At 36.8% G+C, this 25,293-nt stretch overlaps 1 protein-coding gene across 1 annotated transcript; it reads left to right on the top strand.

The window, feature by feature from the left end:
* The first annotated feature begins 1,539 nt into the window (after nt 1-1,539).
* LOC120529632 (small VCP interacting protein) lies at nt 1,540-13,827 on the top strand. The gene is made up of 4 exons (XM_039753611.1): nt 1,540-1,869; nt 2,869-2,919; nt 7,851-7,967; nt 12,964-13,827. Exons 1-4 carry the CDS (start codon nt 1,807-1,809, stop codon nt 12,976-12,978), a joined length of 246 nt encoding a protein of 81 aa, XP_039609545.1. The 5' UTR covers nt 1,540-1,806; the 3' UTR covers nt 12,979-13,827.
* The last annotated feature ends 11,466 nt before the right edge of the window (nt 13,828-25,293 follow it).

Below are 25,293 nucleotides of genomic sequence, written 5' to 3'. Positions count from 1 at the left end.
ATTGATGATAATAGCCTAAAGCAAACATAATAGCTTTTAATTTCAGCTCAATAATGCTAATGATATAACAAAATCTATGTCCAGACTACTAAATTGCATATATTAATAAGTGCCAAAGATAATATGCAATAGTATCAGTGGTAGTAACAAGTTAATTCCAATAACAGTAATGGTAATGAATACTGATATGTGTTCTTTATTGTGAAATGTCCTATTTTTTTGCCTTTCTTCAATCTGCTGATGGAATATATTTAAACATTCAGAATGGTACTTTGTATTTTTGAAGAGATACTACTTTTGTGAGTTGACTAGGACTTCTAATGCTTTGAGTGATGCACCCTTTTTGAATTTCATTCATTTTTTTTTTGCAGATACTGTAGGTCTCTTATTCATTTTTAAAGGATTTCTACAACCTGAACTGGACCTTGTCTTTTATTTTCTTTTTTTTTCCATAAACTGAATTTCCCTTTGGTATTAATACAATTTATCTAATCAATAATATGCCTTGATTTTGGTAGGCAGACGACCCCAAGTTGTTGTTGTTTACTTTATGCACAAAGTAGGCACCTCTTTTTTTAAGGCATTCTTTAACCTGTACAGATGACTGGCATCTTGTATGTTTGCACAGACGTACTCTTATTTATTTAACCTTTTTACTTATGGTATTGTTAACATAAGCAATATCGGAGATTCAGTCAGTTTCTTACTTCCAAGAAGTTGTTTTCGTGCTGGCCCCACTTATCCTTTTTCGGTTGTAGACACCACCCACCTTCCTCCGTCTTCCCGAAGGTTCTCCGAAAAGCACTCGCCTCGCCTGCCTGTTTTTCCTCTTTCAATCTAATCTCAAACTCAAGCCGCCCTTTGTCTGCATTTTATCAACCGTTACAAGATTTTATTTATGTGATTATTAAGAAGGCTGTTTCAAAAGTAACTGTAACTTCCTCGTATCGTTATGTAATCCCGCAAAACGAATGGGTATTTTGCCTGGCACATTATGCACTTTAAGTGAAACATTTTGCAATCACTGGGCAGAAGTTGAAATTAATCCAAAACCAAAGCGAGCTGCTTATGTTATTTTCACGAATTTAGGTGTGTATTTATTGTCGGATGGATTATAAAAAGCGCGTCATTTAAAGAAAGCATGTGGCAGAGTGAAGTGAATATTTTTGTTGGTATAGTATGTCAGTGGAGGCACTTCTTCGGCAACTTTATGTTCAGTTACGTTTAACATTATCATAGTAGTAACATAATAACTAAAATCATACATGCTTCGATGCAAACTACGAAATAAAAAAATAGTATTGCTCTTTTTGATATACTAACTGAAAGATAGCTAAATGGTTACACTGAAAATTATCCTTACATCATCAACGTGTTTTCCAAAATAAGGAACCAGCTTCGTAAAGCTCTCGCAATAAGTGATCATATTACAAAAATACTGTATACATTATGGTGGCGCAGTTCAGTAAATAATATGTAATAATAATAATGACGATTAAAACGATCACTTTGTTATTTACACGCGTCACATCCGGTTACGGTCTTTAACCGGTGACAGCACTTCCGTTTGAGATACAGTTTAATGTTTTAAATATGTTTTAGGTGCTGGTGCTGCCTTACTTATTGTTGTTGTCGCCCCCCTCTTCTCCGTCCGAGCACGCCTCTTGTAGTCAAGCACACACGTGCATGCGCACAGCTTTCGACGCGTCCCAACTCCAGCCAGCTGACCGTGCGAACAGAGTCGATCTCGGAGAGTTAGGGGTTGTGGGGTCGCAGTCGGGCTGAGCTGACAGGGCGTAATCTGGAATGGGGATGTGTTTACCGTGTCTGAATGGAGCGCACGAAGATGTGGTTGAAACGCCTGACCCGGTGAGCCAACAATTTGTTCGGTGTCCGCTCGGTGGGCGAGGCGCTGGTCAAAGTGCTGCTTTTATGGCGTCCATGTTAAGTTGCAAACCGACGTTTTTGCATTAAGCATCTTTGATGAAAATTGTCTGCATCGTCGTTGTTAACTACTGTTGCGTTTATAGTTTTGCGAGGTCCATCACTTGGGAGTTTTTTCACGTTTTATTTCGACTGCTGTCATACAGCATTAGCGCTGTAGCTCCTGTTGATTGCCTCCGAATGGTTGCAGAAATCATGTGTACAATACTGTATTGCAGCTGTCATCCAGCTAACATGCGGCGAATAGATTTAGATCGGTATTTTTAAACCGCAAAACTAAGTGATGCTTTAAATATTCAAAGCTGCTGTTGATATCTTGTCATTGTGACAAAGAAAGGTTGTTATAATCCTATTAAAAACGTTTTCATCTTGTTGGGAGCAATAGATAAAGTTTAGAATTTGGAGGGTGCCTTTTAAATAGTCTGAATTAGATATGAGTTTCATAAGACTACTGTTGAAAAAGTAATATAAATTAAAAATAAATTGCTAAAAATTAATTCAATAATATAGAATTCTCATGAGCATTATTAGAATACTTCCCACTTTACAGTTGCTTCAAGATAAAAATCAATATAGTAAGCCACACAACATATATAGTATTTGTTTACTGCACAGCAGTCCTTTAAAATTGCCCCAGTTTTAATGTATAAACTGGAGTAAGATGTAATTTAAGAGCATTGAAGCTATTAAACCACATGACCTTTTGCTCACTGTGTGATATTGAAAGACTCTTAACCTGCCAATGCTTATGTTTTAAAATAAAAAAATTAACCATTTGCAAAGTAATTTTTTGGGATTGTGTACACTATAGAAAGGTACTATATAAAACACAATTTTTTCCATGCCTGAGCAAGATTATATCAAATATGTCTTATGCATAAATACATGTCTGATTTTATTTGAAATTTATATTTTATGTATCAGGAAACGAGAAGAAAGCAACTTGCTGAAGCTGCGGAAAAGAGACAGAAAGAGGTTTGGAACACTTCTAGTTTTATTTCACTTTCCTTTCAAATGGGTCATATGTTTCTTTGGACTTTTATCCATTGGTACAGTGAAGCATATTAAATATTTTTTTGGATCATTGCATCAGTTTTAAGATTAATATAGTGAGTAATCCCATTGCATCCCATCCTATCTTCCATCATAAACTCACTACTTTTCATTTCCTATTTCAAAACCCAAGGATGACTGTCTGATATGGTGACAAGTGGTACCCTCTTGTCTTTAATATCTGAGAATTTTTGGCATGCACAATAATAATTACAGGGTAAAACGTGCATTTATTGGCCCTGAAATGAAAAGTAAGCGGTCATCATATAGTTGGCACTCTTTTTTTATTCATTTTCTAGTAAATATATTCCTCGTTTGTTTTTAAACAGATAATATATTGAGAGCACCTTAAGAATGTTACAGTTGCTTTACTGTTGTGGTGATATTTTTTTTTTGTTGAAGTTTACTATTAGCATACTATTTGCTAAATACTGTATTATTGTGGGATGTAAATGTATAATAACTGAATTGTGACTGCAACATTGTAAATATCTTTTCAGGCTTTATTAAAACCACAGAAGCACTTCCAAAACACTTACAAAAAGTGGGTTTATTATATACAGGGTGAGTCAAAATTATGTTAACATTTAACAAAAATTGTGTATAAGTATATACGTCGCAGTACCATTAGTTTTAACATAATTTTGACTCGCCCTGTATTATCCATTGTTTTGCCATATATGTTTGTGAAATTTTACTTATGCATTTGAATGTGTCTACTATGTGCTATTCTGGCACACAATGAGAGAAGTAAAATGTTAAGCTGAAAAACATAAATGGTCTGTTTGTGACCATGAACTATTAAAAACCATTGTTTAGGTCTCACACTGTTTATGTTTATTTTGACAATTTTGTAAACATGTGCAGTGTTCCCTTATTCTCAATCAATGAGTTAAAAGGAACTGTCCAAATAGTTACTGTATAAAGATGCTGAAGTTTTAACTTGTCATATGTAAAATTTTTGCTTTTTATAAATATGTAATATGTATTAGGGCTGCCACAATTAATCAGTTAAAATGACTAATCAATGGAAAAAAAATAATTTAATTGTATTTTTTTAACTGACTAGTTGAAACTGAACACAGGCAGAGCCCGACGTTAGGATTTGAAAACCCAAAGCTATGTAGCAGCAGCACTTAATATTGTGTCACCCTATATTAACTTCTGCTCCTGTGGTTTCTAAAATGTCTCAACTCAACTCTGAAAACTACAGTATCATCTCATTAATCACTTGTAACCAAGCAATTGGAAAAAATGCAATATTTAATATGCTGCAGGTCGCACTACACCAAACACAGGAGTACAACTACATGAAGCTTATTATTAGTACTATTATTACCTATTATTAGGGTGATGCTCTTATTCAAGGTGACTCACAACATTTGAGATACAATTGGTTACATTCCTTTTATACTATAATTACCAGAGCCTACGAAAAAACTCATAGATCCGTCCCACCTTAAATCGCTTCTTAAATCTGTTTGCTCTTTTCCGCCAGCGTCTTTTGTCCTCTAAATGTGCTGATTAAGACAAGCTGCAAGCATCCGGCTATTCCATCCCCCTACCGACTTAGAACATGGACAAACTTCTCCCAGCTCATGCCTTGATTGATTATCTGGGAGTGAAGTGGAGTTTTAGAGTGGAAGTAGTAGATTGTTATTTGGAACAAACACATTTTATGTGTGTTCCATTTCTACAGTAATCTGCGTAAACAAATTTTTAAAACAAACGTTTTTCATATTCTAGTAGTAAATGACAAAATGTAGTCATAAACTATATAATGTATGAAGCCTGAAGTCCAAATATATAAGAAACACTTTCACAAAAGGTACAAATATAACAGAACAAGTGCGCTTTTATTCAAAAATATAACTGCAGGAGAAAAAAGCCGCCTTAGTGTGCGACATTGACACGCATTTACTATGACTCCCTCTGTGGCGCAACAGTATTAGCTGCTGACTGGGAATCAAAAGGTCATGAGTTCGATCCTGCACAACTCTGTTTTGAGAAGTGAACTGCTCTTATTCTTACTATTTTAGAATAAAAACATACATTTGATTTCAGTCTGTAACAGCCGGTGTAATTTATGATACTTGTAAAGGTTAGGTTTTTTTTTTTTATTCAGTTTTATTATCTCGGCCGCATTCATGAGCCCAAACACCCCCCCGCATTTGACACTGCTGTTTTCACATAGACGCCCAGAGGTAAACTCGGATTATGACGACCCTTCTACATCGGAGCAAGAATGCACATCACACTTTTGCCATTACTGCACTTTGTATATGTATATGGGAAGCTCTGCATTTTACTTGTGATTTATGGTGTAGGAAGTAAGTAAATAAATAAAGGTAAATAACATTCGAAAGCAATGCTCCGATGTAGAATGTAAGGGACTCTACACGCTAGTGTTTAGATCTGGATGGTGTATGTGCCCCAAAAAAACTCTAACTACATTCTCGTACCATTGCTTGCGTACAAAAGTGTCAGCAGGCACTTTTTGTGGCATTACACGTATTTTTTGAGCATGCCCTCTGCACACTACTTTTGACTTTAGGCTGTAGGAAGTAAGATAAATGCTGTGCATAAACACTTTGTCTTATACTGCATGATTTTTAATTTAAAGGCAGCATGAACACAATGTTATGGATCATTATCATTGTATAACTATACAGAATGAACACTATTTTTAGTTTCCACAGTGGTCTTGTACTTTGCAGAATTTTAGAAATAAATTATTTCAGAACATCGTACAATTGTGCCACTATTTTACTATGTAAACATTAGCAAATATGTCTTACTGCTTTGTGCGTGGCTATCAATAATGGAAAGAGGAAACATAATTTATCTTGTCATAACCAGTAACACCAAACCTCATCTAGATCTATGTTTACTGCTTAATTTGAACAACTACTTTTATTATCTTGTCAGCTTCTCAGAGTTTTTCATCAGTTTTTTTATCTCACGATTCAAGAAAGCCAATAAAATACTTCTGAATTAAGCTGTCAATATCCATGTGACTCATTATCATGGATAGCTATACACAGTATGAATCGCCTGATGTCTTATCTACTTGCAAAAAAGATGTTTTGTCCTCATCCTTGATTTCCTAAAGAAATAACAATAAAATAACTTTGTGTAGACTATGACATGCTAGAATTCCTGAATACAATGACAAAATGAGCAGTCCACATAAGAGCATAGTTTGCAAACAATTCTATATATTTTCTAAAACCATCTGTTTCATACAACAACTTAGCTGTGAATATTTACAACTGTGAGATTCTCGTGATACCAGCCTTACACCCCCTAAAACACAACTGTTATACGACTTCCAAGTAAAGAACCCCTGACTGAAGTGTTCCCTTAAGTTTTGTTGTTTCTTGCATACCCTATCAAACTTTACAAGGGTGCAAAAACAGCCATTGCCCGCATGATGCGAGGAATCACATCCCAGCTTCAACAGCAAACATGTTATTCTCAGGTTGCCACAGTGAAGGACATGTTATTGTTATTTAATTTTGTGACTACTGTTTTGGTATTAGTTGACTTTCCTGTTTCATTTTCTGCCCCTCTTTATTTAAAACTGAAAGAGAGGATTTATTCAAACTGCAGTACACAGTGTTTGTGGTTCCTGTCTGGCCATAGCCTGCCAAGTACCACTCAGTTGTTCCAAGTTAAACCTCTGTGTAACACAAAATTAGAATATTTCCAAATTTTAAAATCTGTAGTTTTATAAATTACAAACAGCAGCAATACATGATCAATTTCAACAGCTGTCTTGGCTCCTATGGGGTCAAACAGCAAAAAGTAACTTAGGATAATGGCCAGTCAGGTAACTATGGGTAGTTTCCTTCTGGAAGTAATTAAAAGTTACATATATGAAGCCTTCTTGACCAATGAACGTTCACAATTTTGTTGTATTATTTACAGTGTCGACGATTTCTTCCATAGAAATCCATTAAAGCTTGGGGTCTCCATGCTTCAATGGGTGTGTTTATCCATAGCTCATAAGCAAGCTGCAGCTTCACTTTCACTGTGGTGCGCTAAAAAAAAAAATCCCACATGGTCCAGTGTAGTGATACCCCTGTTAAAGACCACACTTTATTTTGATGGGTAGTAAAGAGTAGCCAACTTCACTTTAACAAGGACCATTACTTATTGTTGCTTTTTCTGCACTTCTTATAATGAAGAATAGAGGCACATTCCTAATGGAAGAAAAGGGCTCTCGGGCCAATATGGGGCTAGTGGGTAGGGGCAGGGGCTCGAGCCACTGCAGCCACCATTTTGTGCACATCTCTTTTTGATGGATTTCTTAAGTTCAAAGAAATGTCTTCTGATAGTCTTGCTTATTGTTACAGATCCCTACTATTTTCAGTTTATTTTCTAGTGACATTATCTCAATTTTTGATTTTTATTTTTTGTGCATTTTTGTCTTTTTGTTTGCATATTCATTTTTGTTTGGGGAAACATGTTTTGGCTTTTTGTGTATATTTTGCCCATCAGGCTACCATAGATGGTGGCTTAATTAGAGAATAATGTGAACAATGTAGGCAACTTCACAGCCAGAATTTTCTTTGATACAACTGTAATATTGTTACATTTCCATAATATTTGTTTAATAATGTTTAATTGTGAAGCCCAGACCCATAGCTAGATACTATATGGCAACAGTAAATTATACTCCTTGGTCATAACTGCTTGATATTAAGTTTTAGACACTTATTTATATAAGAATAACTGCTTTTAGTGCTGTTTGGAGAGCCAGTTACTAGTCATTACATACTTGCAGTTTTGAATCTTCAGAGAGTTAAAATTGCTTTTTTTATGTGAAGCATTGTATTCTGTTCTAACAGGCAACAAACAGAGGCATTAAGGACCCAGAGGCCCTTGAACGAAAAAAGAAAAAACTAGAAGAGATGGAGAAGCAGGCCAAGATATCTGAGGTCTCAGGACAAGGTGGAGGACTTAAGGTAAAATATCGAGAATATAGAGAATTTGACTTATAAAAATCCTTTTGTTATTGGCAAAAAAAAAATCATTGATGTATATTTTAGAAACCGTTCATTAATTTCAAAAATATTTTTGAACTTCTTAGATTGGTAGCATGGTTATTTAGTTCTCTGCTATTAGATGTTGTTTTAAGAGTATAAAGGTGCATGTTGAATTTATTTTTCCTGTTAGGAAAAATGTTAGGAAATAGAAACGTTTTCCTAATGTTCAGTTAAAAATATAAGTGACATGTTTTTGACTGTTATCTAGAAGACTGCAGTATTGACCTATAAATGTATTTTTAAAATATGTTATTGCAGCTAAATTAGTGAGTGAGATAGGCATGGACAGGATTGTAATAAAAAAAAAACTTCTGATAGGGAATGTAATAATAGGAAGATGTGTGTAACTAATTAAGTATGTTAATGTCTGACATCTGGTTATTTTTTGTTCACACTAGGTTTGCAGAAAAGCATAGATGAGTTTAGCTATAGTATAGAAACAGATTTCCAGGGGCTGGGCAGAACGAAGCAGCTGTGGGCCTGGGGTGCTAGGTTTGTTTCGTTTTGAAACCGGTACTGAGGTGTGAAAGCTGGCCTTGGTAGAGAATTCAAAACTTTATTACAAATCCAAAACTAGTAGATGTATAGCAACAAACACAATTGACCATTAAAGCAAAAAAAACAAACATGAGACAGGGGAAGAAAGGCACAATATCCTCATCTGCTCTGACATACTCACTCACAGTAATAATTACGTGGGATTTTGAGAAGTGTACCATTGATACCAGGTGCACTGCCTTTAAGAAACTTGCGTATAAATGTCAAATTATGTGACTTTTTAATCGATTTTCAGTTGTAGACTTAATTTACATTATTTTAGCATGTTGGGTGCAGTTGCACTACACTCTCCAGATCAACAACAGTTATGTAATGTGACACAGCCTGTGGCTCATCCCAACAAAAGATTAGATTAGATTTAGAAGTTTTAGGGATGTACTCTTTGTGCATAAGAGCTAACAACCAATGAACACTTACCTGGAAGTACAATGCATATAGTGCAGCGATGAGGAATAAGTTATGTGGGTATTTTGGACTTCACAAACAGAAGAGAGACTCATCTGTGTGATGTCTCATGTTTCAAGCACCACGATGGAATGGGAAAAAATGAAAAATGTGTCAGAATTTGCAGCTGAACCTATTTTACCAGTAAATCCTTCACACTGGAATCATTCCAGTCAATTGATTGCTTGTCAGAAAACAGAGCAAGTTCAGCTATGCTATGGAAATTTGAGGCTTCGCGAGACAGTCATCACATAGTCCATAATTTTATGTGCCCAGCAAAATCTTGCCGTGTAACTTGATGTGCTCAGCATGTCAAAGTTGGCAACTCTTCCGACAGTCTTGTAATATGACATCAGCTTAGGCAACAAATTTTAAGTAATTGCAGGAGGCACTGGACAGAACCAAGAGTCTCCCTTCTTTGATGGCAGGATAGCAAAAAGATACTTTCTGTGCTGTCAGAAATAATAAAAAAGTTGTGTCACTAGCAGTCCATTTGAATGCATGTTCAATACAACTGTATAAATAGTACTTTAGAAGGATCTGCATTAAAGCAAAACATGAAATCTCCATCCTACACTTAATAGTATCTCTATTATAAAAAGAAATCTCGGAAAGGAAAAGCAGGACGACAAGACGTGATCTTCTCTGGGACCGTAAACATGAGACTTGGTGCCAATAGATTGTCCCTGGACTGTCTCGTGGGGACGTGGAACATGAGATTCTTGCAAGACACACCCTACTTACAACCGATATCAAATAAGAGCATGGCCAGCAAAACACTCAGTCGTGTAAAGGCACGTAGCACAAACCGATCCTGTGCTTTCAGCACATATAAAGCGTATAAAGACAATCCGTTTGAGATGAAATGTCAATGACTAAGCAAAGAAGAAAGAGCAGTGCGGAGAAAAGAGACCCAAAAGCGTTGGAGAGAATAAAAGGCAGATAAGAGATTATGAAAGCAGTAGAATTCGAAAGGCTCAAACAAACAATGGCAGAGAAAGGTATAGAATATGAAAGCAGAAAAATTCAAAAGTATCAAAACAAGGTAAAGATCGCATTAGCACTATAAAAAGAGAAATTATGGACCATACGCTATGAGAATCTGTGGTCCCACAACAGTTAAACAAGACAAGTTTAATTTCAAAGATTACACAACTCGGTCAGGTGTATATTTAAGATCACGGAGAAACGATGCACATTTAAACAGACGAAAAGAAAGCTAATGTATATATTCTGCGAATAACATTAGACACCAAAGGAGATCGTGAAAAGCCATTCATATTAAAATATCTCCAGAAACAGAATCAAAATTCAATGCGATCCTGAAAAGGTAATTCCAAATATTGTTTTTAATGAAGCTTGTAAAAGTGCAAATAATGAAACTGAAACAATTCCAAAGGAAAAAAACAGCTTTTAAAATTGTATATCCAATTAACCAAACACAGGGTTGGCGAAGGAAAGAAAGAGGAGCGAGCCCCCTAGTTTTAAAATATTTGATTGCATTTTTCCCCAAATTCAGTTTTATAAGAAGTTACAACTTGTAGCATTTTATTTACATTTTTTCTTATTTTTGTTACTATCTGTAGTGACATGTACTGTATGTTTAAGTACTGTTTGAACAAAAGTACCATAACTACTTGTGTCAAAGTTAATAGTTGTTACACAAAGGACCAAATAGTGTTTCAGAGCAGTGATGTTAGGTCCTAAACCAACTTACAGCCCAGGGGTTACTCTCGGAGGTCAGTGTTGCAAAATGCATTTCTGTGTTTCTAGTTGAGCATAAATTGATGGAGGTAGGAGAGGAGAGGTTGGGAGCATTTGCTGATTGCGCGTTGCTGCACCCACCACATGACAAACACTTTTATAATTTAGTTGATAATGTTAATGTTGTTTATTATGTGCAATTACTAATAATAACTTATTTTAGAGAGCATACAGGATTAATCTATAAAAATGCATGTTTAGGGCTACCAGTTATAGTTGTACAAAGAGTGAAAAAAAATTGTCTTTGAAAAGTGGATGGATGGATACAGACAAATAATCTTTTGGTTATGGTTGTTAAAGAGCAGTTGAAAGATTGTGCATGCACTTCATTTTATACCAAGAATGTAGACTAACATTGTGAAAAATTAGTAGTAACGAAAAATAAGACAAAGGGGTGGGAAAGAAATGGCACAATTTTACTATGAGGTAGTGTTGGCGTCAGAAAATGTCTTCATAGTATAGAGTTAAAGTCACAAAAGACCGTACTGTTATAAAGGATTAGTTGACGGGGTGGTGTGTGTGTCTGTGTGTGCGTTTGTGTGTGTGTGTGTGTGTGTATGTATAAGTGCATAAGTTCATACTTCTTGTAACAGATGGCATATATCTAAGTAAGTCTGTTTTAAGGATTTGTCTGCTCTTACAAAGTGGCATTCTAGAGGATATGGAAAAGCAGGCTGTGCCCATATAGTCATTGAAACCTTTTTATCTGCAGTGCAATTTTGACTTGTAGTATTACATGCTTATGTTCTGAAAATATCAAGTTTATTGTCATGTTTTTAAATAAAAGTACAGTGGGATTGCTTGTGTTCCACACATGTATAACACCAACAGAATGCTTAGGTATTAAGATGACGCCTTTGTCAAGGTACAGTATATAGGCAGCCTTGCGTGGGGGCCAACCTCTTTTCCCATTGAGTTGTACAATGAATTAATACAGCACAGACAATGAACATTTTCTTCTCATCCTAAGCCCTAGTTATATAGCTGGAACATTGTGGAAAATGCTTGCAGTATTTAAAATTGTTTTGCATTTCTTGATATTTATTACTGTATACTGTGTAATTTTGTTGTATTTAAACTTTGAGTTGAGTTTGCCAGAAGCAGTAACACCAGTACTAAAGTATCTTTTACAAGATATTATCTTGTCTTGTATCCTGATAATTTTTAAAAATACTGTGCCAAAATCTCAAAAGTGAAACCAAAGTATGCGACCAGGCTGTTTATGGTGTATAGTGTAGTACAGGAATAGCAACAGGCTTCATATTTCAGTCCGTCTCCATTGAGAGCAAAAAAAAAGACAACAAACAAAACCTTATGAAAATTGCAGTGATTCACGTGCTTTCAGTATACATTAGGAATAGTTTTCAAGTTTCATACCAAAGTGAAAAGGTGTTAGTTATGTGTCTGTGTGCATCTGCATAATGAAATATACCATCAATGATATTTTAGAAGGCCTTTGAGCCATACCTGTGGAAAATTGGTGATCATTAGGTATTACAATTCCTCCTTTTAAACTGTTTGTACAAGCAAGAAAGAGACTTGTGGAAGTGGATATTAAAGAAGTCTGTGGAAAATTTAAGAGAATAGTTTATTTGCTTATACAGTAATTCACATATGTGCTTTCTGTGAAATATATATCAAATAATCCATCTTTGAATCCCAAATATACAAAACAAGATTCAGAAAATGGTCTAGATGTATAGCATAAACTTAAGTTGTATTACAAATTTTTAGACTAAATACAGTGCCTTTATGCAATGTGCCACTATCTAACTTGAAACTTGATAGAGGCAGCATATTATGGGAATGTTACTCATTTGTATATGGAACTTGTCATAATTGTTGACAAAATGAGTGAAGCACAGAACAGAAGGCACATGGATGGAAACATGCCTTCTGCAAGAAATGAACATTTCAGCAGTTTGAATAGACCTGAAGTAACTAATCAATGTTTAAAAAATCTTAAATAAATGAAGACAGTCAATTATAAAACAATAAAATGTGAAAAGGGGAAGAGTTTATTAATGGTCTTTTATAGGCACTGTAAAATGTCCTTGAGTGGCTTTTCAGAGCATGACTCACATCTAACTAAATGTCTTGACTTATTACTGTTTCAAATGCAATTTGTTTTTTTGTTTTTTTTTTGCAGTGGCAAGTTGGATAGTTTACATTATTGACCAAAAGATGAAGGACAATTCATATGGGTTTTGCCAGCTTGGACATCTGTCCTGTTGAGGAATTGATCCTATTATTGCTGTGCAGCTTACTGGTTTTGTGTGCATAGGATGACCCAGTCTAGTGCCATTATTAGTGCTGCCAAGATACATGTGTGAAGAATGCCGGCCAACATACAAGTCCTAAGGGGATATCATCGTGCATCTCCAGGTTCTTGATGAGCTTGACTTTTGATACTTATCAAGCTATTTGATCACGTGTTGTTCTGCATATCCAGCCACCAAAGAACCACATGTAAACTCTTTTAAAATATTTTGACTCAAACTTTTCATAGTTTATTTTCAGTTTCAGTTTACCAGCACAATTTTTATTTAATGGTATAAAACTAATTATTTTGTTTTTTATTTTGATTGTGGTCCACTACTTAATTTTATTCTATAGCTCATTCTAATCCACAAAAATTGCTTATTTATACTGGTTTATATGCTGGTGCAGATGTACCTCTGGAACCACACTGTGCTGCTGGCATTCACTTCTTTATAGCATTTACCAGTATGCAAGTCAGGTGACACAGTCTTACTATTTGGTGAAGGATTTTTTGTGACTACTATAATGCAAAGGTTAATTTAATCTGCCTTTACTGTGTGTCCATTATTCTTAACTAATGTGATCTTTTTCTTTATTTATAAATGGATTTATTTAATTTCATATTAGGAGGCTATTAGCATGCTTTTCTAAGAGATATAGTGTCCAGTGCATTAATTTATTTTATGACTACTTATTGCTAAATGGTTTGATTATTCTATAAATACTGAAATAAAATCACTATTGAAGATAATGCTGTTTTATTTTCAGGTATTATTTATGTGCCAAGATTCTTCATCACCATATATGAATAGTCTATGTAATTGTGAAATTCTACAAACAAATCCATTGCTATATTGCTTACAGTTGCTTCCTTCTATTTCCCAGATTCTTGCCAGTAATAGTATTTGTATAATGAGAATGGTGTTGTAAGTGTTCAAGATTTGTAACCAGGTGCCCTGTCTTTTTTTGTTTTTTTGAAGGGTTCTTGGTACACTGTATTAATCCCCAAGGAGAAACTGCCTTTTTGCATGACCTTTGGGGTTGATTCCTGCCTTGTACCCAGAATCTTGCTCCCCACAAACCTGACTCATTTCAAAATGTATGTACAGATTGAAGGCTTTTAAGATTTTTTCATAATACTGATTTTTTTGTCATGCTGTCCAAGTGTTTGGACAATTGAATAATCAAATTTCATAAATTCAATGAGGTGCTATTCTAATTCACCTGAGACATTGCTGGTAGTGTCTTCTATGATTTAGTTAAATCTAATAATAAGCCGACTTCATATGTTCATCGTATTCTGCACCTACAGTTATATAAATGTCAGGCACGTTCCTGAGCTTAAAAACTTTGTTGGGGCCTCTTTGTGCTTTATACTTCATTTCTGATCCCTGTAAATCTTCCTGAGACAGTGACACACAACCTAAATGCAATTTTCTTTCTACCTCAAAGTTGAGGAATATGGAAGATAATATTAATACATTTTATTTATATAGCACCTTTTCCATGCTCAGGGCGCTTCAGAGTTTCAGAAAAGACAGCAGGGTATATGTAACATTGGATACAAATATTTTCTGTATAGAACACTAAAACATAAATACTGGATTTCCAAAGAATTAAAGACAAAAAACGAGTAAAAGTAACAATTTGTGATACAACACACACACACACACAAATCCTGATCATTTGAATGGAGAGGTAAACTGAAACAAGCAGCAGAATGTTAGGTGAAATTAAAAGCCTTTCTGAACAAACGAGTTTTAAGTTGATTTTAAAAGAATGAATGGAGTCAGCTGATCTCATTAATTTAGTGACGTCATTCCAAAGTCTGAGTGCTATGGAGCTGAAGGCCCGTTACCCACAGAGTGCAGGTTAGTGTGGGGCACAACAAGATTGCCAGAATCAGAGGACCTTAGTGGGCAAACGGGAGCATAGCGATGGAGAAGGTCACAGATGTCATTTGGTGTAAGGCCATTTAAAGCTGTGTCAGTTATTAATGTAATTTTATATTCAATCCTGTAAGACACAGGGAGCCAGTGAAGGTGAAGCAGGATGGGTGTTATGTGTTCGCTGTTGCTGGGTCATGTAAAGTCTCTTTAAATCAACTGGAATTGTGATAGAAGATTAGAAGGGACACCTGCCAGTGCGTAGTTAAAATAATTGATGCAGGGTGCGATAAAAGCATGGACAGGTTTCTCAGCATCAGGAAAGGAGAGGAATGAGTGAACACGGGATATGTTACAGAGGTGGAAATAAAAGTTTTGCAACATGGTTTACTGTATGTGGGTAGAACAACAAAAAGCAAGAATTAAAAATGACGCCAAGATTCCTTGCATTGGAAGAAGGTCTGATGAGATCACTGTCAAGAGTGATAGAAAAGGAGCTCATTTTCTTAAATTGTGCTTTATTGCCAATTTGCAGGAATTCAGTTTTGTTGCAATTTAATGTTAGCGAGTTATGCTCCATCCAGGTTTTAATTTCGCTGAGAAAGCACTGAACTGTCATTTTTAACAATGAAATAGAGTCAAGTGTCATCAGCATAAAAATTATAACCCAGTCCAAAGCTATGAATAATATGGCCAAGGGGAAGTATATAGGTACAGAAGAGCAGAGGGCTGAAGACAGAGCCCTGAGGAACTCCTTGAGTGACTAGCACTGAGCTGTATCTGCTTTTGGCAAGACTAACAAACTCTTGCCTATCGGACCATGCCAGAGATACCCCACATGTTCTCCTTTCTGGAGAGTAAAATGTAATATCCGACAGTGTCAAATGCTGCACTGAAGTCTAACAGAATTAATATACTGGTTTGTAGAGTCTCTGTTACCATAAACAGATCATTGGTTATCTGAAACCAGACTGAAAAGATTTCATCAATTTATTAGAAGTTGAGCAACTGGTGAGTTGGGATGCTGCAACATACAATACAATACAATACAGTTTATTTTTGTATAGCCCAAAATCACACAGGAAGTGCCGCAATGGGCTTTAACAGGCCCTGCCTTTTGACAGCCCCCCAGCCTTGACTCTCTGAGAAGACAAGGAAAAACTCCCAATAAAAACCTTGTAGGGAAAAATGGAAGAAACCTCGGGAAAGGCAGTTCAAAGAGAGACCCCTTTCCAGGTAGGTTGGGCGTGCAGTAGGTGTCAAAAGTAGGGGGTCAATACAATACAATATACACAACAGAACAATTCCTTAAGACAGCATAATAAAAATTTTAGAATTACGGTTTAACAGTAGATGATATGACATAATTAGGTTTGGATATTTTTAGAGTCCTGGAGACCTCATCCATCTAGCTGCATCTCCATTTGGCCATGCCACGGCTGAAACATTGCTCCGATGAAAGGACCCTCTTTCCCATGATTCCTGTGATCCTCCATCAGGGATGACTTTACCATAGGCAGGCAAACAACTTGGCAGGTGGTCCGTGGCACCAATGGCCACATTTGGGTACCGAGAAAAGAAACAGAATAGGTGAGGGTTAGTATTCAAATATAATTATCATGTTACTTATGTTATAGTGCTAATGACTAACAACAGAGATGCAGTATGTACAGTTAATCAGCAGCTCTAGTCAGGATATGCTAAACTGAAGTAGTGAGTCTTCAGCCGGGATTTAAAGGCTGAGACCGAGGGGGCATCACTTATGGAAGCAGGAAGACCATTCCACAGTTTAGGGGCCCTGTAACTAAAAGCTCGACCTCCCACTGTTATTTTATTAATCCTTGGAATCCTAAGCAGACCGGCATCTTGAGATCTTAATGTGCTCAGGTTTGTAAGTCATGATAAGTTCAGACAAGTAAGCGGACCTTGGCCATTTAATGCTTTATATGTTAAAAGGAGGATTTTGAAATCTGCCCTAAATTTAACTGGGAGCCAGTGTAAAGATTTAAGAACTGGGGTTATGTGTTCATATTTTCTTGTTCTTGTAATAATTCTTGCAGCGGCATTTTGGATTAACTGGAGGCTGTATAGAGAACAGTTTGAACAGCCAGTGAACACCGCATTGCAGTAGTCAATCCTACTAGAGATAAATGCATGAATTAATTTCTCACAATCCTGTTTATTTAGAAAGCGCCTTAATTTCCTAATATTTTTAAGATGGAAAAACAGGTTTTGGACGACTTTGTAATATGCTTTAAATGACATGCTAGAGTCAAAGATAACTCCTAGATTGCGGGCTGATTCAGTAAAATTAATTGGGATTCCAACTGAGTTAAATGACGACAAAATATTGCTGTGATCAGCGTCATTCCCTCCAACAATTAACATCTCTGTTTTATCTGTATTTAAAGACAAGTAGTTCTCATTCATCCATTCCTTTAATTCACTAACACAACTAATTAAAGACAACATCGGAGAAACTTCATTTGATTTAAATGAAAGGTATAACTGGGTGTCATCTGCATACAGTGAAAATTAACATTATGTTTCCTAATGAGAGATCCCAGTGGAAGCATGTAAAGTGAAAACAGTAAAGGTCCCAGTACTGAGCCCTGCGGACACCATATTCAACTTCTGTGTATAATGATGGAGTACTGTCAGCACATTTCTGTACATACTGGAATCGATTTGATAAATAAGAACTAAACCAAGCGAGCACGGGCCTGTAAGTCCAACATCGTTTTCTAGCCTGTGCAGTAAAATAGAATGGTCAATGGTGTCAAACGCTGCACTTAAGTCCAACAACATAATTACAGTGGAATTTCCTTCATCAGAGGATATCAGAATGTCATTTACAACCCGTGTTAGTGCCGTTTCTGTACTATGACCAGTCGAAAGCCAGACTGGAATTTCTCAAATAAATTGTAATGCGTAAGGTGTGACTGAAGCTGACTGGCGACTACTTTCTCTAGTATTTTAGAGAGAAATGGTAAATTTGAAATAGGCCTATAGTTATTTAGTATGTGTGGGTCTAGGTCTGACTTTTTAAGTAAAGGTTTAATGACTGACACTTTTAGTGCATCAGGTACTGTGCCATGCAATAATGAACTATTGATAATGTTTAGAATTGGTGCTACAAGAACATCCATTGCACTTTTTACTAGTTTTGTTGGCACTGGATCTAGGGAACAAGTAGTGGGCTTCATTTTAAATTAAAGTTAAGACTTCCTGCTCAGTTACAGGATTAAAATTATTAAAGTGCTGAATGCAATGTGAGACAGGGTCTGCTAAGCTAGTATTTGGTTTGTACTGTGATGCTGAGATCTGGGATCTTATATTTTTAATTTTCTCATTGAAGAAGTTCATAAAGTCTGTACTGCTAATATCTGTTGGTATTTTGCACTGTTGATCTGAATTCCCATTTGTTAATTTAGCCACTGCTCTAAAAAGTACCCTAGGATTTTTATTATTGCTATCTATTAATGTAGAATAGTATTCTGAGCGAGCTTTAAAGAGGGCCTTTTTATATTTATTAACACTCTCTGTCCATGCAATTTGAAAGACATGTAGCTTTGTTGTTCTCCATCTGCGCTCCAGTTTTCGACACTCTAATTTAAGAGCTCGAGTGTTTTCATTAAACCAGGGAGAGTTTCTATGTGCTTTGATTACTTTTGTTTTTAGGGGAGCCACTGTGTCCAGAGCATCTCTCAAGGTCACATTATAATGTGATATTAGCTGATCTAAATTGTTTTCCACGTTTACATTTGATGTTAACTGATCTAAATGGTTTTCCACAATTACACTCGACTTACTCAAGGTATCTATAAATTTTGAAGCAGAATTACAATCTAGATGTCGCACTGTCTTTGTTTTAATCTGCGAGTGCGCTGGCATGGGCAGAACTAAATCAAACGTAATTAAGAAGTGATCGGAAATAACTACATTTAATGGAGTAATATTTAAATTTTGAATTTCAACTTTGTAAGTTATAATTAAATCTAATGTATGGTTATGATTATGAGTTGGACCTTTGACAATCTGACAAAATCCTACTGAATTTAACAAATAAGTAAAACATTTGCTAAAAGTGTCAGTTTCCACATCGATGTGTACATTAAAATCCCCCATCAGAACTACGTGATCATAATTTATTGCCAAATCAGACAGAAGGTTGCTAAATTCAGTCATGAACAATGAATATGGCCCTGGTGGTCTGTAGACTAGCACTATAATTGTGTTGGAATCTGTTTTAATATTTAAAATGAATGCCTCAAAGGATGTAAAGTTGCCTAAATTTTTAGGAGTGATTTGCATTTTGTTACAATGAATTATTCCAAGGCCTCCTCCTCGACCAGAATCTCTAGACTTATGAAGGAACGAGTATCCATCTGGTGACGCCTCAGCTAGGGGAACAGTGTCACATTTACTAAGCCAGGTTTCAGTAAGAAGACACAGATCAGATTTTGAACTTAATATTATATCATTTACCAAAACAGCTTTAGTGCCAAGAGAGCGAATGTTCAATATGCTCAAGAACCCTTAACAGAAAAGGCAAGTGAATGAGAGGCCAAAAATTGTTGAGATTGTCTGCATCAAGGCCAGATTTTTTTTTTAACATTGGGGTTACAGAAGCGATTTTAAAAGTGGTTGGTGCAAAGTCGTGTTAAGGGATATATTTATTATTGTTGTGACAGTCGGGATTATGGAATGAAGGCAGGATTTAACAAGTGTGGTGGGGGTGGGATAAGTAGTTGGCCTCATCTTAGAAAGCATCTCTGGTGAAAATTTAGAAAAGGAGCTGGATGGAGTGGGAAGACAGGAAAATATATAAACATGATGGATAGTTGAATTATTTGGATTTTTAATTTTATTAGTGAACCAAGTGGAGGATTTTTTCATAAACCTCAGTAGGAGGGGTAATTCGGTCAAATGCAGGTGAAGTAGTTTAAGTACAGAGAACACAACCCTCAGGTTGTCACAGCCACTTTCTGTTATTCTGCCATAATGCAAGTCCTTGGCTGCAGTTAATGCATCTGTGTAAGCCTTTTGATGGTAAAAGAAAGCCTTGATGTGCACAGTGAGGCCTGTCTTAGTTGACATTCTCTCAAGGTGTTGGGACAGCTGCTTTCATAGACCAAAATTCTGAAATCTTGGGGATATCACAGTGCTGCAGTGGTTAGTGTTGCTGTGTCAGAGCTACAAGTCTCGGCCAACTCACAATGAGCATATCACACATTGTCTTCATATGTGCTTAGGGTTGACACTCCTACTTGCAAAAAACAAAAAATGTGTGTATGACATTGATGGACAATTTTAAGTTCCCTGCAAATGAATGAGTTTGGGATGGTTTAGTGTCTGGTAAGAAACCTTGTTCTTTTAAGTGTGTTGCTGCCCCAGGTAGTATTAAGGCCCCAAACACAACCTAGTAAAGGAAGAGGATTGATTAGAACATTTATATTTCATAGTCATTAATTAATGGTTGTCTTTGTCTCTGTTGGGATTATACAGATTGAAACCAGCTGCAATTACATCAAATAATCCATGGCATCTATTATGGTGCAACTGCTCATATGCCGTGTTTCAAATAACTATGCACATGCTGTTTTTCTTAGTTTTGCCTAAACACTCAATACAATTAAGATTTTTTTTTTATCCTTGACAATTATAATGTGGATTTTATTACAAACAAAACTTCCAATGATGACATCTGCTTTTTTATATTTTCAAAACTAAATGCAATGTTCCAAATTGTTATGCACAATAGACTTTTAAAACATTCAATAGGTTGTAAAGAATTTGAAACAGAAACATGTATTTGTTGCATGAGGAGATTATTTTTCAAACAATAAATGCAATTTAAATCAATAAACATATATACAGATCAAGTTACATATTAATATTTGAGCCCTTCTTTGACATCACTTTAACAACTCTCTCGTCCATGTATAGCTTCTGCCAGTATGTCATTTGAGGATGCCAGTATTGCCTTCTTTAGCTGCTGAGGTATACTCCCTCCCACTCTCATAGATCCTCCTTTTAAGGATGCTTCACAAGTTCTCAATGTAGGTTGAGGTCAGGGGATGATGGTTGCCACAGCATGATTTTTTTTCTCCCTTTATTCCCATAGCAGCCAAGGAGTCGATTGTGTTTTTTGCAGCATGGGATGGTGCGTTGTCATATATGAAAATAATTTTATTCCGCAAAGCATGGTTCTTCTTTTTATACCATGGCAGGAAGTGGTCAGTTTGGAACTCCACATATTTTGCAGAGGTCATTTTGACACCCTCATGGACCCTAAAGGGACCTACCATCTCACTTTCCAATATTCCAGCCAAAAACATCACACTGCCACCTCCTTGCTGATGTTGCAGTCTTGTTGGAACAGGGTGGCCATTTATCAGCCATCCAGAACTCCACCCACCTGGACCATCCAGTGTAGCCCGGCATTCATCAGTGAATAAAACTGTTTGAAAATTAGTCTTATTTCTGAGACCTCTGCAAATGTTTCTCTGTGTGAGCATTGGTTAGTCTTGGCTGAAATACAGTCTGTGTGGAGATGGTGACCCCTGAGCAGAAAGAGTTTTGTATTCTCCATTTCACTGGATTGGCAGTAAAGGAGCCCACAATTTGGCACTCCACTTCTGGCCCCCAAGATCACTAGATCTCGTGCCGTGTGACTTTTTATTTGTTGGAGATACGTTAAGCATTCAGTTTGCACCATTCCAAACAACACTGAATGATCTCTGAAATCGCATCGAAAGAGCCGTGAGTACAGTGACACCCGACATGCTCAATCGAGTATGGGATGAATTTGATTATCACGTCGTTGTCGTCCGTACAGCTGTAGGAGATCATATTGAGCACTTGTAAAATTACATCATAAACTTCTTTATGCTCACCTAAACCATTTACAATTTACTGCATTGTTCTGTAATGATCCATTCGTTATCCAACCCGCTATATCCCAACTACAGGGTCATGGGGGGGGTCTGCTGGAGCCAATCCCAGTCAACACAGCGTGCAAGGCAGGAATCAAACCCCAGGCAGGGCGCCAGCCTGTCACAGTCTATAATGATTTACAAGTGAAATGAATCATTTTGAAATTGGATGAATCTTTTTGAATCATCCTGTACATTTCATACATTTATTTAGTCGATGCTTATCCAAAGCAGCTGGCAATGTTTGAGATGCAATTGGTTACATTTCTTCTTTTGGTTTCTCCAATTGGGGCCCTGGCAGGTGCAGTGACTTGCTCGGGGGTCTCACAGTGTCAGTGGCAGGATCTGCACCCACAATCTCATGGTTTGAAGTCCAAAGCCTTAACCGCTGTGCCACACTGCCTGCCTAGCAATTCTTTTCATGTCCTTTGCAAGACATTTCACTATTTCACTTTTTTCATCTTCTGAAACAACCACCTTAAGTAGGTTTCCTCTTAATTAAGATAACCTGGCAAACTGAATTTTTGCTCCTGACCTTCTCACGGCTCAAAGATCTGGATGTGGCAAATTATTTAGATTGGCATTAACTTGTAGATTTATTTTTGCTCTGCACTTATTTTTATGCAAGTAATTTATGGGGTATAAACCACTGCTGACAAATTGTGTGTTTCTTCTTGATTTACTTTGCCTTTCCTGAGCAGTCTTTAACCAAAGAATTTAAACAGATTTAACTGTCAAGCGTCAGTTAAATAGAAAGTAAAGCATTGACATGAATCCACCACTTCATACAGAAGGAGTTGGTTTATGTGTTTTGTTTTCTTTTCTTGATGCAGTTCAACAAGTATGTTGGTTTTTATTCCTCATGTTCTTCTGTTAAAACTACACATGGAAATGAAATACAACCCACAGTACAATACTGAGCATTTGGGGTGTCTTCAGACGGGATGCAGTTTTTGTGTTGTTAGCTGTGTGTGGCACCTTCTGACTAGCTGAAGGAGTTCACATTAGCTGATCGTACAACTCAGGTTTCCTTTGCTTCACTTTGCCTACAGTATATGATGACTGTACTAGCAGAAGTTGTGCAGGGTGTGGGCTTGCATGATTCAAAAAGGCCTCTGCACTTCACAGTTCACAGAAACACCCAACCTTGCTGCTCGCACTATTGCTCTTCTGATAAGGTTCAAGCAGACGATTTAGTACGTGCAGTGCAGTTTCCGATCACAAGGTTCCTATTATTTATTTATTTTACAAAGCATTAAGTGTTTTCTGATGATGGTCCTCCAATTCTTCTTGCACCACTGTTTATTCTACAGCCACCTGGCTTACATGACTACAAAGGCTGCAGGGCTGCATGCTCACTGAAAGTGTGGTAAGAGCACCAGGCAAAGCAAAATATGAGCAAACAACAAGAGGAAATCGGGCACTATTTAGTTTATGTTTCTATTTTTTCCATTACAGTTTAGCTCCTACAAATATTTAAATAGTAAAAAAAAAAATTGTAAAGTCATGAATTACAAAGATAAAGAATTGCATGAATGGAGATGCAAGGATATTGAAAATAAAAAGTATCTTGGAAAGTAGTAAGTTAGAAAGAAACAATTATTTAAATACCAGACGGCAAAACACTGGTAATTGGCTAACATAAATTAGGAAGTGGCTTACGTATTGTAGCATAATTAGGAAAACTGAACAGTCCAACTGAGCATAAACTGTCATGTTGTGAAGAATGCTGTCTTTTAAGTTAGTCGAAGTGCATTGGTTAGCACAGATCCTCACAGCTCCAAAGTCCTGGGTTTAAATCGTTACCTGCTTCTGTGAGGTTTACTTGTTCTCCCGTAATCTGCATGTCGTTTTTCCTGGGATTCTGGTTTTCCTTAACCACATTCCAAACTTGTGCAAGTTAGTTTAAATGGTAAATGTAGACTGACTGTTTGTGGATGTGTGTGAGTATTGGCTCCATGATGGCCTAGCATCCAGTCAGGGCAAGTGCCACATTTAAGGCGAATTAGGCATTTGCCCAGGCACAGATCATGGCCAAGCTGCATGGGTTAGCTACCGAACATTAGGTTGGAGCACCAATAAGCTTTGGCCTAGGGTGCAAAATAATCTTAGCACTGGTACTGCATCCAGTGCAGTGTTAGTTTACCCAGTTCTATAAGAATAAACAATGAAGTCCGTCAGTCATTATCCAACCTGCTATATCCTAACACAGGGTCATGGGGGTCTGCTGGAGCCAATCCCAGCCAGCACAGGGCACAAGGCAGGAACAAATCCCCAGGCACACACCAAGCACACACGAGGGACAATTTAGGATCGACAATGCACCTAACCTGCATGTCTTTGGACTGTGGGAGAAAACCGGAGCAAACCCATGCAGACACGGGGAGAACATGAAAACTCCACACAGGGAAGACAAGGGAAGCGAACCTGGGTCTCCTTACTGCGAGGCAGCAGCGCTACCGCTAACCGTGCTGCCCCAGAATAAACAATGGCTACCTGAAATCCATCTTAATAAAAGGATAAGCACATGTGTGAATGTCTGTGTGTTTGTCCGATTGCTATGACCCTGTCATTCCAAAAGATGGTGCATCACAAACATTTTTAGGAGTAAAATGCAATGCATGTGTCATTCCATCACTGGCGCACCGCAAACATTAAGAGAGACATTTGTATTGTATTGGTGCATTGCAAATATTAATGCTGAGGTCTACATTGATTGCTCAAATTTCAACCTGTCTGAGACATGCAGCACAGCTAGTTGGGCAATAAATGAGTTAGAAAAGGGGTGTCAACCTCAGATGCCCAGTTACTACTGATGATGAAGCAGACTTAATTTTAATTGACTTGCTTTTTAAGATTCTGAACTTTTTTTACTTAATCGGCAATCTGGCGAAAATGATATGCAAAGTGAGCCAAAACAACAAGTTAACCTGATCTGATCTGCACCTGCATGTCCATCAGGTGAAAGTCTGAGAAATGTCGATCCGGTTTGGTCCACAAAACATTTTAAAAGGGCCCACAGAAAAAAGAAACACTTTTGAATGTTTGTAGGTTTCCTTTGCATCTCAGTTTTGTTTAGTTGCTAGTGTATAAAAACCAATGAAAAGGTTTGCATTTTAATAGTGAAGTCAATTATGATGAACCTGTAAAACATGCAGCTACTGCAGCCCTGCAGGATCTGAGTTTGATAACCCAGGGTTACAATATATGTGGATACTGTGTGTTATCTATATATCCAATAATGGAACAAACATATAGTGGTGCTGAGATGGCTTGTTTGAAGGTACAACTGGCATCTACTGGGCAATGTGAGCTAAGCAGAACTTCATCTTCTTCTTTCAGATGCTCCCATTAGGGGTTGCCACAGTGGATTATCTGTCCGCATATGGATTT

The sequence above is a fragment of the Polypterus senegalus genome, chromosome 1 (assembly GCF_016835505.1).
Source record: "Polypterus senegalus isolate Bchr_013 chromosome 1, ASM1683550v1, whole genome shotgun sequence".
Taxonomy (NCBI): domain Eukaryota; kingdom Metazoa; phylum Chordata; class Cladistia; order Polypteriformes; family Polypteridae; genus Polypterus; species Polypterus senegalus.
Note: the sequence above shows the minus strand (reverse complement) of the source record. Positions and strands in the feature narration are given on the sequence as shown.